Consider the following 12,743-nt stretch of genomic DNA (forward strand, 5'->3'; position numbering starts at 1 on the left):
TAGTAGTCAATTATATATGTAATATAATTGTTAAATATAAATTTTTATTTTTAAAATTTAATAATTTTATATTAAATATTTTTCTGTGATTATTATTTTGAATGATTGAATTTAAAAAATAAAAAAGGCCTAGATTATTATCTACATATTTCACAATATTGAGACTAATATGCAAGTCATTTTTTAATTACAAAAATTATTTAAAAAATTAATATATTAAACATATAAAAAATTAAAAATTATTATTATACTATTAAAATATACTACAAAACTATAACTAAATTCTTATAAATAGAGTATATATAGATAAATCTTTAAAATTTTTTACATAAAATATTTTTATTTTAAAAAAATCTTATTACATTAAGATTACTGAACTTTATAAAAGTAAGACATATTAAATATTTTGCCATATTTTTTAGAATTTATTGTCTATTTAAAAATAGAACAAAATAAAAATTTATATATCTTATTTTTATAAAATATTTTGGTGTAATAAAAAAATTTTAGAACAAAAATATGAGATTTTTAAAGAATAGTATGTACGCATAAATAAATTATTATAATATTTTTTTATAGTATACTTAAACATATATTTTTAAGACATAAATTAACAAAACTCATATAATAATAGAAATGTTTTAATATATTTAATACATTAAAAATAAAAAAGTTAACTTTTATAATAATTTTTATTAAAATAATTTTTTTATAGTATGTTTAATGTATCTAACACAAGTTAGCAAAATTGTATAATAAACGAAGGTTGAAGTAAGAGTTAGCAGCCATAAACTCCATAATAAAAGAACCCACTTTGAAAGCTGAGTCAGAAGTAAACGAGGAAGAGAGGGAGAGAGAGAGAGAGAGAGAGAGAGAGAGGAGAGCATTGAATTGAAACAAAGACTTATCATCTTCGTGTTTCTGAAATTTGTGAAATTGCCATGGCTCTTTCTGCGCACCTCTGTTGTCGTCTCCCCACAACTCGCACCGACCTCGCCTTGCCGGAGACCTTTGCCAGGCTCCGATGCCGGAAGCCTCACTCTCTCTCCGTCCGATGCAGCTCCGGCGAGTCTTCCGTCGCCGTTGACAACTCCGAGGACTTCGATGCCAAGGTCTTCAGGCATAATTTGACTCGTAGCAAGAATTATAATCGCAGAGGGTTTGGTCACAAGGAAGAGACCCTCAAGCTCATGAATCGTGAATACACAAGTATTCTTCTTCATGCAAATTTAAATCTTTATTTATTTTTTTTCTTGTTTTCGAATTCTGAACTCAAAAGTTTACTTTTTTATATCTGGCCGTGTCTTTGGTTTTGGTCAAAGTTTAGTTCCCGGATCAAATTTCATTACTATTTTTGCATAAAAGTACTATTTTGGAAAAAAAGGTTTTTTTTTTAATCTATTTATTCGGAACTGAGTTGAGAATTAGAGTTGAGCTTCTTTACCATAGAAAAAAAAAGTTTGTTATTACTTAAATTTTCTTCTCAGACGAAAATAGAAATGATTGTAACTGAGTTGGGTTTTTCTGTTGTTTTTGCTACGAAGTAATGAAGAAGTTTGTTACTTTTTAACTTTTGAATAACTGCATGTGTCAGATTATAACTGATTTTCTTGAAGATTGATGTTGAGCTTATTTGGATATGCTTTATGCTTTAGTTTTTGTTGGGACTTTTCATGATCATCCAGAGTAGCTAGTTCTCTGAGAATTAAGACATGCAGCGTGGTGTTCTTTGTTATTGATGTTATGTTACCTTGTTCTGTGTTTATGTAGTGACTGTGTGTGTGTCATGTTTTTGGAATTTCAGGTGACATAATTAAGACTTTGAAGGAAAATGGTTATGAGTATACATGGGGCACTGTCACAGTGAGGCTGGCTGAAGCCTATGGCTTCTGCTGGGGAGTTGAGAGGGCTGTTCAAATCGCGTACGAGGCGAGAAAGCAGTTTCCTACTGAGAATATATGGCTTACCAATGAGATCATCCACAACCCAACTGTTAATAAGGTCTCTTGATATTCTCTGTTTATCGATCACCATCAGTGATCTCAGATTATTTTTAACTCGGTGCTTTCTAGTTATACCATAAAGTGCATGAAGTTATAAGAATTTGTCGGTCGCCTAAAATATTTTCTCGATATGGTTGATTTTCTTTGTAAACATGAAGTTTTTGTGTGCGTATCGGCCTTTTTAATGTTGAATGCTGAACTTGGTAAGTTGTTGATGCAGAGATTACAAGAGATGAAGGTGCAGGATATTCCTATTGTGGAAGGAGAAAAACAATTTGAGGTTGTTAACAAGGGTGATGTAGTCATATTGCCTGCTTTCGGAGCAGCAGTGGATGAGATGTTGACTTTGAGTGAGAAAAATGTTCAAATTGTTGATACAACTTGCCCATGGGTTTCAAAGGTATTTCTTCGAAAACATGACCTTCTATTGTGCTGGTTTACATTCATCTTCTGTCACCAGATACTGAGAGTTAAGAGTATTTATGAAATAATTGTTTGTAGGTGTGGACTTCTGTTGAAAAGCACAAGAAAAAGGATTATACCTCAATAATCCATGGTAAATATGCGCATGAGGAAACTGTAGCAACTGCATCTTTCGCTGGAAAGTACATTATTGTGAAGAATATGAAAGAGGTTTGCACTAAGTTGCTCATAATACCCAGTGTTTGTGTGTGTTTGAAGGTCTTGCGTTGCATGGTAGAAATTTTTTTAAATTTTGCATGTTTGTTAACCTCTTCCAGGCAGAGTATGTTTGTGACTATATTCTTGGTGGTAAGTTAAATGGATCAAGCTCAACCAGAGAAGCATTTTTAGAGGTATATTTTCCTGTCATGTGCTTAATATTGTTTAGAAAATCCTGGTCTTCATTCCATGTCATGGTTAATTTTTGTTTCATTTGTTTCCCAGAAATTTAAATATGCCATTTCCGAGGGCTTTGATCCAGACAAGGACCTTGAACAAGTTGGCATTGCAAATCAGACTACAATGCTCAAGGGAGAGACCGAAGAGATAGGTTAGTTTTCTTTTTCCCTTTCCTTCTCATGCTATTTCTTCAGAGATTACGAGCCTTGTCATAATTATTTTACTGATTGTTTTGCAGGGAAACTAGTAGAGAGAACTATGATGCAAAAATTTGGTGTAGAAAACATCAATGAGCACTTCATGAGCTTCAACACGATTTGTGATGCCACTCAGGTGGTCTTTTTCTGCCAATTAGATTTCTTGCTCCTTTTTTATAGGAATAGTTAAAATCTGATTACCTTGTATTCTCACAGAAAAGAAGGGATATCAGAGTTTTAAGCCAGTTATAGATTGTTGTATATATAACTTGTCTATGCCAGAGCACTGGCTAGTGTATATGTATTTATTCAACTCAACAGCTAAACCAAATTCTCTTTCAGGAACGACAAGATGCTATGTATAAGCTGGTGGAACAAGATATGGATCTTCTGCTAGTCGTTGGTGGGTGGAACTCAAGCAACACATCACACTTGCAAGAGATTGCTGAGGAACGCGGAATTCCTTCTTACTGGATCGACAGCGAGCAAAGAATTGGTCCAGGAAACAAGATAGCACACAAGTTGATGGTAAGAATGGATACTGAAATTGATGCCTTATCAACTGATCTCTTTCACCCTTTACCAGTAGTATTAATTTATTTATTTTGTCTATCAGCATGGTGAACTGGTGGAGAAAGAAAACTTTCTGCCGAAGGGTCCAATAACGATTGGCGTTACATCTGGTGCATCCACTCCAGACAAGGTAATTTCTCTTGCCTTGCTTGTAAATGAGTAAATCCCCGGTTCTGGTCCCCGGCAAATGCACGGAAGTCAAAGGCGTTCGATCAAATTTGTTGTCTGTCCCTATTAGGGGGGCAAATTTGTTTGGTCAGGGATGAGATTAGGATTTACTCTATAAATTGATCAAACTTATACCATACTACTCTATTCTTACCATTTTTTTTTAATTTCTTTTGTATATCAAATAGGTTGTGGAAGATGTGCTTGTCAAGGTGTTTGACTTGAAACGGGAAGAAGCAATGCAACTCGCTTAGAGTAGGCCTGGATGCATACACTATTTGATGTACAAGTGAAACCAGGGACATGAATTACAGAATCTATCAAAGTCCCATGTATTGTAAAATTTATTTATATATGAAGAATAACTCGAGTTCTTGTGAGTGTTGCCTGTTGTGATATCAGTGCTAGTTATTGCTGACAATTAGTGTTACATTTGTAAAATTTTGGCAACAAGATGAAAATGTATTGAAAACCGGAATATCTTGATTCAGATAAGAAATAAAAGTTACTGATTCATATTTTCATGAAGTTGCAACCTCTACATTGTGGAAGAATCACACTTCTGATATGCTCAAATAACTTAATAAGAGCAATAAATGACATTGATCTCAAACACTAACACTATTTCTCATTAAGTAAAATGATATTACACTTGATATTGCTGTATGTTTAGTGAGATATGACACTAATCTTTATTGTTAATATCACAAAAGAGATCTTAGTATAAATATAGCAAAATAAAGTGTGTAGAGTATAATATTACATAATCTTGAGAAAACACTGTAATTTTCTCTAAATTGAATGATTGGCTAAGATAAAGGGTAGAATATTAACATTTGGATTTATATTAACATAAAAAATTTCAGGAAATGTACATGTAATGAACTGATTATAGCTAGATAATGTCAACTCTGAAGAACTTTGACAATTTCCTTGATTCACTTTGGTCAAATCTCAAATCCTTGGCACATGCTGGGGACCTCGTTGAATTTTGATGAAGTCTTACCTGTATTTGTATGTCAAAAATACTACTATTGCATAGCTACATAATGTGGCACTTATCCAAATTGAAGAGTCTCAAAAGGTATAAGCTAGCCACTAGTAATGGTGTCAACTTGCTGAGATGAAGAAGATTCAACTATTTCAGGAACCTTATCAAGCAAACGGTTCATCTCTTCAGGGAACTCCATCTTTGCTCTATTAGTCTTCCCTCCAATAATCACACTTGTTCCATCTTGTATGGCCCATATCTTTGAATTTGACCAATAAATAAAAATAATCAGTTTCATATTGCATGTGATAAATCTACAAGAAAGTAATTTGTTAATTTTTTGGTCAAAGATATTTGTTTTTTCAGTCATTTATGTCGTCTTAGTTGTTCAATATTACAATTTTTTGTGTTATTGACATAATATTTTATTTCTAGCATGGTTTTCTGACCATTGACTTATTCAACCATCACTCTTATACCTCGGGAAATTCTAATAACAATTTTGATAAATGATTCTGAGTTGAAAGTTTTGACCAGTGACTTCTTAGCATTATTGACTTAATCAAACACATCACTAGTTAATAGGCATATTCAAAACAACAATCTTGACAATATATTTCTGTGTTTCTGACTGCTTAGCATTACTCTTTCTATTGAAAAAAAAAAAACATTTAAGAGTATTAGACGGCACGGCAGTCCATTTCTTTTGTAAGGAATTTTATGGGATGATATATTTATATTATTATGCACATAAACTCTCTTCATCTTTACACCATGTATATGTGTAGTTTTGTTCCTTTTTTTATTTTTTTTGAAGAAAATATGTACATTGATCTCTTGAAGTTTTCTAACTTTGCATGACCTGCCTTCACTTAATTTTCCTAAAGAGTAATCATTAGAAGGCCTAATTCATCCTCTAATACTTAAATGAATAAGAATTCAAATATATATGTATTCTTTTAAAATATCAAAAAGATAAAAAAAATACAAAACTTTCTTTCTTTAGAAATTAAGAGGATAAGTTCAGACTCCTAATCATTTTTCAAATAAGAGATAAGGATGATTCGCACATTTGAAAATGTTCAAAATATCAATTTAAGAATTTTTAAAGAATTTAATTTTGATGCACTAGACATTAGTGTAAAACAGTTTTGCAGGTGTATTTACATAACTCCACCTAAGCAAAAATAATTATCTTTCACATTGACAGCGTGAATGGTTAACCAAAAAATGGACGTGATTGGATGATTGTGTAAAATTTTACACTAACAGTGTATTAAAATTAAACTCATTTTCAAAATGATGAATTTTATTATGGTACTTTCAAACTCCGCCTATGTTACACTTGCGGTACATAGCCGGTCCCAAGCCCGGATAAAGGAGGAGGGTTGTGTTAGGTCTTCGGCAACCAACATAAAAATATAGTCGAACTCCTATGACATGAATCAAAGACATTATTGCACTAAAGCTAGGTCGTTGCCCGGAAGCAACGCGTCGTATGCCTCGAGTACGGTGTTAAAGCAAGAGCCGCTGCATCGGTGCCCGGATGTAGTGTTAAATGAGCAAGGGTTATCGCGTTTTCGTGAACGGACGAGGGTAAATAAGCTAGTTCACAAAGTAAAAGGTAAAGGTCGAAGCGATAGAAGGTTGAGATTTGGGACATGAAACATAGGCACTCTAACAGGAAAGTCCATGGAGGTGGTGGACACCATGACAAGGAGGAAGATTAACATTATGTGCCTACAAGAAACAAAATGGGTTGGTGCAAAGGCTAGGGAGTTGGATACTTCTGGTTTCAAACTTTGGTATACATGAAAGGTGAAGAATAGGAATGGGGTTGGAATAATTGTGGATAAGCGGTGGAAGAAGGACGTAGTGGATGTCAAGAGGGTGGGAGATCGGATCATCTCTATCAAACTTGTGGTGGAGGGAGGTGCTTTCCATGTGATTAGCGCCTATGCACCGCAAGTGGGTTCGGACGAACAACACAAGATAAAGTTTTGGGAGGATCTAGAGAGTTTGGTTCAAGGCATACCTTTGGGAGATAAGATTTTCTTAGGAGGAGATTTAAATGGCCATGTTGGGAGAGAAGTGACTGGATATGGGAGTATTCACGGAGACCATGGTTTCGGGGTGATCAATGCCGAGGATAAAACTATTTTGGACTTTTCCTCAACCTTTGATCTTCTCATCGCAAATACATGTTTTAAGAAGAGAGACGAACATCTTATAACCTATAAGAGTGGCATGACAAGCTCTCAAATCGACTTCTTTTTGCTAAGGAGAGTCGACCGGAAATTTTGCATTAACTGTAAAATTATCTCGGGAGAGTGTTTGACAACACAACATAGGGTGCTCGTCATGGATTTTCGCGTTGAGCAAAAGTTGAGGAAAAGACATCATACGAAGAACCCAAGGACGAGGTAGTGGCGGATGAAAGGTGAGGAACAAAGAAGCCTCCTAAGACGGGTAGGAGAAGAGGCAAAGTGGGATGTGAATGGAAGCGCAGAAGAGATGTGGAGGGAGATGGCAGAAGTTATTAGAAGAACAGCAAAAGAAAGTTTTGGTGAATCTAAAGGAATAGGACCAAGAGACAAGGAGTTCTGGTGGTGGAATGCGAGTATACAAAAAAAGATAAAGATAAAAAGGGAATGCTTTAAAGAGTGGTCTTTATACCGCAATGCAGATAACTGGAAAAAAATATAAGGCGGCTAAGAAAGAGACAAAAGTGGCTGTAAGTGAAGCAAAAACAAGAGCATATGAGGGTCTCTACCAGTCTTTGGGCACGAAAGAAGGAGAAAAAGGTATATATAGAATCGCAAAGAGTCGGGAAAGAAGAACGAGAGATTTAGATTAGATTAAGTGCATAAAGGATAAGGATGGAGAAGTGTTGGCTCAAGAGGAGAAGATTAATGAAAGGTGGAAGAGCTACTTCTACGAGTTATTTAATGAGGGACAGAAGACTCTTTCGAGCCTTGGTCGATTATGCACAAGGGAAGAAGATCAAAACTTTGACTACTATCGAAGGATTCGAAACTTTGAGGTAAAAGAGGCTCTAAAGCAGATGAAAAATGGCAGGGCAGTAGGACCTGATAATATCCCGATTGAGGTTTGGAAGGGTCTTGGAGAAAAAGGCATCAACTGGTTAACCAAGCTTTTTAATGAGATTTTAAGGTCAAAGAAAATGCCTGATGAGTGGAGAAAGAGCACCTTGGTACCTATCTACAAAAATAAGGGGATATACAAAGCTGCGGAAACTATAGAGGGATTAAGCTTATGAGTCATACTATGAAGTTATGGGAAATGGTGATAGAACGGAGGTTGAGAAAAGAGACACAAATAACAAAGAACCAATTTGGATTTATGCCAGGAAGATCTACCACTGAAGCGATATACCTATTAAGAAGGATGATGGAGAGATATCGTAGTAATAAAAGGGATCTACATATGGTGTTTATCGATTTGGAAAAAGCGTATGATAGGGTACCAAGGGAGGTCTTATGGAAGGTTTTAGAAAAGAGGAGAGTAAGGATCGCATATATTCGGGCAATTAAAGACATGTATGATGGGGCCACAACTAGTGTGAAGACTCAAGGTGGTGTGACAGAGGAATTTTCTATTGGTATAGGATTACACCAGGGATCATCCTTAAGTTTATACCTTTTCACATTAGTCTTGGAAGTACTCACAGAGCACATCCAAGAGCCTGTGCCATGGTGCATGCTTTTTGCCGATGATATCGTCCTTATGGGAGAGTCAAGAGAAGACCTAAATAAGAAGTTGGAGTTATGGAGAGAAGCTTTAGAAGTGTATGGTCTATGCATAAGCCGTAGCAAGACGAAATACATGGAATGTAAGTTCAGTCTGAGAAGGGAAAATCCCAATATAGAGGTGAAGATTGGAGAAAACATCTTTAGAAAAGTTAAAAGTTTTAAGTATCTTGGATGCATCATACAAGATAATGGAAAGATTGAACAGGATGTAAATCATAGGATCCAAGCAGGTTGGTCAAAATGGCGGAGTGCATCTGGTTTTATATGCGACAAAAAAGTGCCTTTAAAACTTAAAGGTAAATTCTATCGTACCGCTATAAGACCGGCTATGCTGTATGGTACGGAGTGTTGGGCGGCTAAAGGGGAGCATGAACATAAGCTGAGTGTGGCAGAGATGAAGATGTTGAGATGGATGAGTGGTTATACGCGATTGGATAAAATAAGAAATGAAGATATAAGGGAGAGAGTTGGAGTAGCACCCATTGTGGAAAAGATGGTTGAATCGCGTCTCAGGTGGTTTGGACATGTGAGAAGAAGACCGATAGAACATCCAATCAGGAGGGTGGATGAGATGGAAGATGGACAAAGGGCGAAAGGTAGAGGAAGACTTAAGAAGACCATCCATGAGGTGGTCAAACGAGATCTACATGTAAACGGTCTCTCTGTAGACATGATACATGACAGAGCACAATGGCGTCGTTTGATTCATGTAGCCGACCCCACTAAGTGAGACAAGGCTTTGTTGTTGTTGTTATTGTTGTTATTATTGTACTTTCAGTGATTATAAAACACTGCCAATATTTTTTAATTAGGTCAACTTTTTAAAATTAAAAGGTGTTGACAAATAGTAAAAAAGTGTGACTTTAATTTTAGTTACACTTTTTAAATGTTACCAAAGTTTCATAGCTACCATAGCCACCATAAAATGAACATTTGAAAATATAGAGGTTAAAGTGCACAGCATATATTTCAACTTTCAAGAGTAAAGTGCAACTAACCCAAGAAAAAAGCCATAAAATAAAGAATTTGCTTTCTAAAGCCATGGTACTAGAATATGCTTTGTATAATGATGCATTATGTAAGGTATTATTCAGCAGAAATCTCACCTGTGAATGAGATAAGTAGCTGATGCAAGTAGTGAGCATGAGAGCACCAAATCCAGCATAAACAGTTGGAACTCCCGGGTCAGTCTGCACCAACAATTTGACAATGATAAAATCAATTAATAGCAGCTAAAGAAGAAGTAAGTGAATGATTAACGAGTTTAAGTTGATATGATACCTTCAAGTCCAAGCCACTGCTCCCTATTGCATCAAGAATCACAATTTCTGAGCCATCAATATTGATTGGGAGCTTTGAATTAGGCCTTCTAACTCCTGCAAATTTCCCTTCCTTATCATAAAGGACAATTGACTGCAGATCACGCGCAAGCATAGATCTAAAATTTGGCACAAGAGAGTAAATAAGAATCATACAAGTATCTGATTCTTTGAAATTTGTTACTAACTATTTTTAGAATATCCTAAGAGGAATGCTTCCCTAATAAGCACAGTTCTTAGAGTTTCCATTATACTTTAGTGTCACGGTTAAGTTTCAAAATACTTACATTCCCTTAACATCAGGAGAGTTGATATCTCCAACAGGTAGGAAAGTTCCAAAAAGTTTCTTGTCCCCATTGATCTGTAGAGGGGCCATAGCCAAGTTATAAGGTCCTTCATTGTCCTTAAGAATTTGAAGTGCTGAAATACTCCAATCTGTCTGATATATAGTGATGCCACCATATCTTAAAGGATCATTTACACTAATTGTTTTTCTCATTACTTCTTTCCCATCCATGTCAAGGAGGGAAAGATCAGTGTGGAACTGCGAAACCTGTAACGAAAACCAAAAAGTAAATCATAGATCAGAGACGCAACATTGGTAGAACTCAAAACTGTAAATTTTATATTTTCATCTCTTTTTGGATTTAGGTTCCATGAATTCAATCCTGAATCAGTTGCAAGTATGTTCTCTAAAACTTCACAGAAAACAGAAATCAACATTTACCTCTCCACTTTCAAAATAATCCATGTAAAATCTGTTGACATGAATCTCTGTATTAAAAGCTTCAGTGGGAGTGGACAGAAAACCAGTAGGACCAAGAACATCTCCTACAACAAAATTCAGCCCTTGTGGCACCGTGACTGAACCTTTGAAGCTCCCAGCAGCACTTAGAGTTCCTCCAACCATTATCAGCAGCAGTGATATATGGACTCCTATAGGGGCCAGCCGACCAGCAAGCCCTTGAAAAGCATATAAACATGGTCCTTTCAAGAATACCTACAATCAAACACCACACTTCTTCAGAACAAAAGATTACACTCAAGCTCCTTGTTAGCTAGTAAATACAACTATACAAGCAATTAAGACTACACAGATTCTTAAGTATATGAAGAAAAAAGAAAGAAAGACATTGTCAAGCGTTTGAAGTATTAGTGACCTCATATCCAGCTCCCATCAATAGAGTACCAACATCTTCAATTGATGCTCTTGTCAACGTATCTGAAAATTCTTGCTTACGAATAGCCTCAGCAGAATGCAAAAATGCCCATCTACAACACAGTTTAGCCCGAAAAGTGATCAATAAATTTTCTAAATGAGAGATTATGAATACAGAAAATGTCCAAACCGAACCTTCTCGAAACCTTGACGAGCGGAATCTGTGTCGTGTAAGTGCAGGCCATCAGAGATGCACCAAGGAGAGCCAACATTCCAATGAATACAGGGGATGTAAACATGTGATCAAAGCCAAGGGTGAGAACCCATCTCCATGTAAAAAAACCCAACACAGGATGATCTTCAGGGTAATTTTTGAAGTAAAAATCAGGGGCCTCACCTTGTTCAATAACAGTTCCTATCATAGAAAGCTCCAACATTTAGTCAATTTAACTCATATTAAAGCAAAATTTGCAGCCACAATAACATTCAAATGGTTGTATAGTAACTCAAATAGCATCTCTAGTCATACTAAGTTCCTCATCAAACTTCAGGAAACTGTGGAACAATATCTAGTCTCTCCTCTCAATAATATCTGTCACTATGAAAATTTAGTGGGGTTGTAACTGAATGATCGAATTTCCAAAGTTAAATATATTGTGGGGATGGTGGAGCATGTTCTAAATAACAAGAAAAGGAAGCAAGCACAATCGACATGATAAATACTTCTGAAGTTACATTTGGGAAATTAAAATGCCAGCAAGCTCCTAAGACAATATAGAATTTCGAAACTATAGAATGAAAAAAAAAATAATAATAAAGAACAGCTTAATTGAGACACATAGAAGTAAAATAAAGCTGAACAACACAAACATATATACCTAAAGCCATTAAAGCTGCAATGGTGAACATTTCTCCAATAGCCAAAGACAAATTAGAGAGAATCTGCAACACCTTTTTGCTCAACTTCTTGGCCAACCCAGAAACCCCTCCTTTTTTCTTTGAGCTAACTGGGACACTCTCACTGCCACTGCCACCATTGATGCCATCTTTATCAACTGCAAGTGGAGGAGGCGAAGTTTCTGATAGCACAATCTTCTGGGAAACGCTCTTCTTCCCTGTGTTATTGATATCCTGAGAGCTTTTTAGCTTAGAGTTCATGGTAAATGAGGGAACTTTGGCTATCCTTGCATGGTGGGTGTTGTGTGGCAATGGCTTGAACTTGAAAATGGGGTTAAAGATGGGAACTTTGAGGAAATGGGTCTTGAGGAGACATGGATTCGAGGAGTTTAAGGGACTGAGTGTCTTCATCGATCAACACTTCGGAGACACTCGCGGTTTGTTTCAGGTTCCTGTACTTGCAATTTGAGGCCATAATAACGACCACAGCGGTTACTTTATCCAAAATATAGATATTTTATTATTATTGTCAGATATTATTATATGATTTCTTTTTTTTTTTTCAATGAGTACTAGAGTGCTATATTTGGACTCAAGTAGTAAATTTAAGTAGAATTACTAACTAACTTGAATTGATCGAGTGCTTGATTAAGTATCGGCTCATTACTTAATGGTTGACTTGTTGAATTGAAAAATACCTTAAAAACAAAATAAAATTACTCTTAATTAAATAGTCCCTTTGGAGATTCAATGGAAAAATCCACTTAATCATATCACAATGATTGACATAAATTTCAGACGA

General features: G+C 35.6%; 2 protein-coding genes across 2 annotated transcripts; one reads left to right on the forward strand and one right to left on the reverse strand.

Moving 5' to 3' along the window:
• The first annotated feature begins 736 nt into the window (after window positions 1-736).
• LOC112788940 (4-hydroxy-3-methylbut-2-enyl diphosphate reductase, chloroplastic) lies at window positions 737-4,330 on the forward strand. Its single transcript, XM_025830625.3, has 10 exons — window positions 737-1,209; window positions 1,805-2,001; window positions 2,224-2,403; window positions 2,505-2,636; window positions 2,744-2,818; window positions 2,910-3,015; window positions 3,103-3,197; window positions 3,404-3,589; window positions 3,678-3,764; window positions 3,991-4,330. Exons 1-10 carry the CDS (start codon window positions 942-944, stop codon window positions 4,054-4,056), a joined length of 1,392 nt encoding a protein of 463 aa, XP_025686410.1. The 5' UTR covers window positions 737-941; the 3' UTR covers window positions 4,057-4,330.
• A 74-nt stretch (window positions 4,331-4,404) lies between these two features.
• On the reverse strand, window positions 4,405-12,460 carry LOC112788939 (cytochrome c biogenesis protein CCS1, chloroplastic). The gene is made up of 8 exons (XM_025830624.3): window positions 11,923-12,460; window positions 11,240-11,459; window positions 11,046-11,157; window positions 10,613-10,885; window positions 10,173-10,438; window positions 9,848-10,004; window positions 9,673-9,756; window positions 4,405-5,052 (listed from the first exon to the last, which is right to left on the reverse strand). The coding sequence occupies exons 1-8, from the start codon at window positions 12,350-12,352 to the stop codon at window positions 4,894-4,896; spliced, it is 1,701 nt and encodes a 566-aa protein (XP_025686409.1). The 5' UTR covers window positions 12,353-12,460; the 3' UTR covers window positions 4,405-4,893.
• Window positions 12,461-12,743: the final 283 nt, after the last annotated feature.

The sequence above is a fragment of the Arachis hypogaea genome, chromosome 3 (genome assembly GCF_003086295.3).
Source record: "Arachis hypogaea cultivar Tifrunner chromosome 3, arahy.Tifrunner.gnm2.J5K5, whole genome shotgun sequence".
NCBI classification, from domain to species: Eukaryota; Viridiplantae; Streptophyta; class Magnoliopsida; order Fabales; family Fabaceae; genus Arachis; species Arachis hypogaea.

Excerpts from the sequence above, each read along its gene's own strand:
- LOC112788940 (XM_025830625.3), top strand. The coding sequence starts at position 942 with ATGGCTCTTTCTGCGCACCTCTGTTGTCGTCTCCCCACAACTCGCACC. Across the intron at positions 2,404-2,504 it reads CTTGCCCATGGGTTTCAAAG|GTGTGGACTTCTGTTGAAAA; the intron begins GTATTTCTTCGA and ends AATTGTTTGTAG. Across the intron at positions 2,637-2,743 it reads TTGTGAAGAATATGAAAGAG|GCAGAGTATGTTTGTGACTA; the intron begins GTTTGCACTAAG and ends AACCTCTTCCAG.
- LOC112788939 (XM_025830624.3), bottom strand. The coding sequence starts at position 12,352 with ATGAAGACACTCAGTCCCTTAAACTCCTCGAATCCATGTCTCCTCAAG. Across the intron at positions 10,886-11,045 it reads TGATGGGAGCTGGATATGAG|GTATTCTTGAAAGGACCATG; the intron begins GTCACTAATACT and ends GTTTGATTGTAG. Across the intron at positions 10,439-10,612 it reads ATTATTTTGAAAGTGGAGAG|GTTTCGCAGTTCCACACTGA; the intron begins GTAAATGTTGAT and ends TTTTCGTTACAG.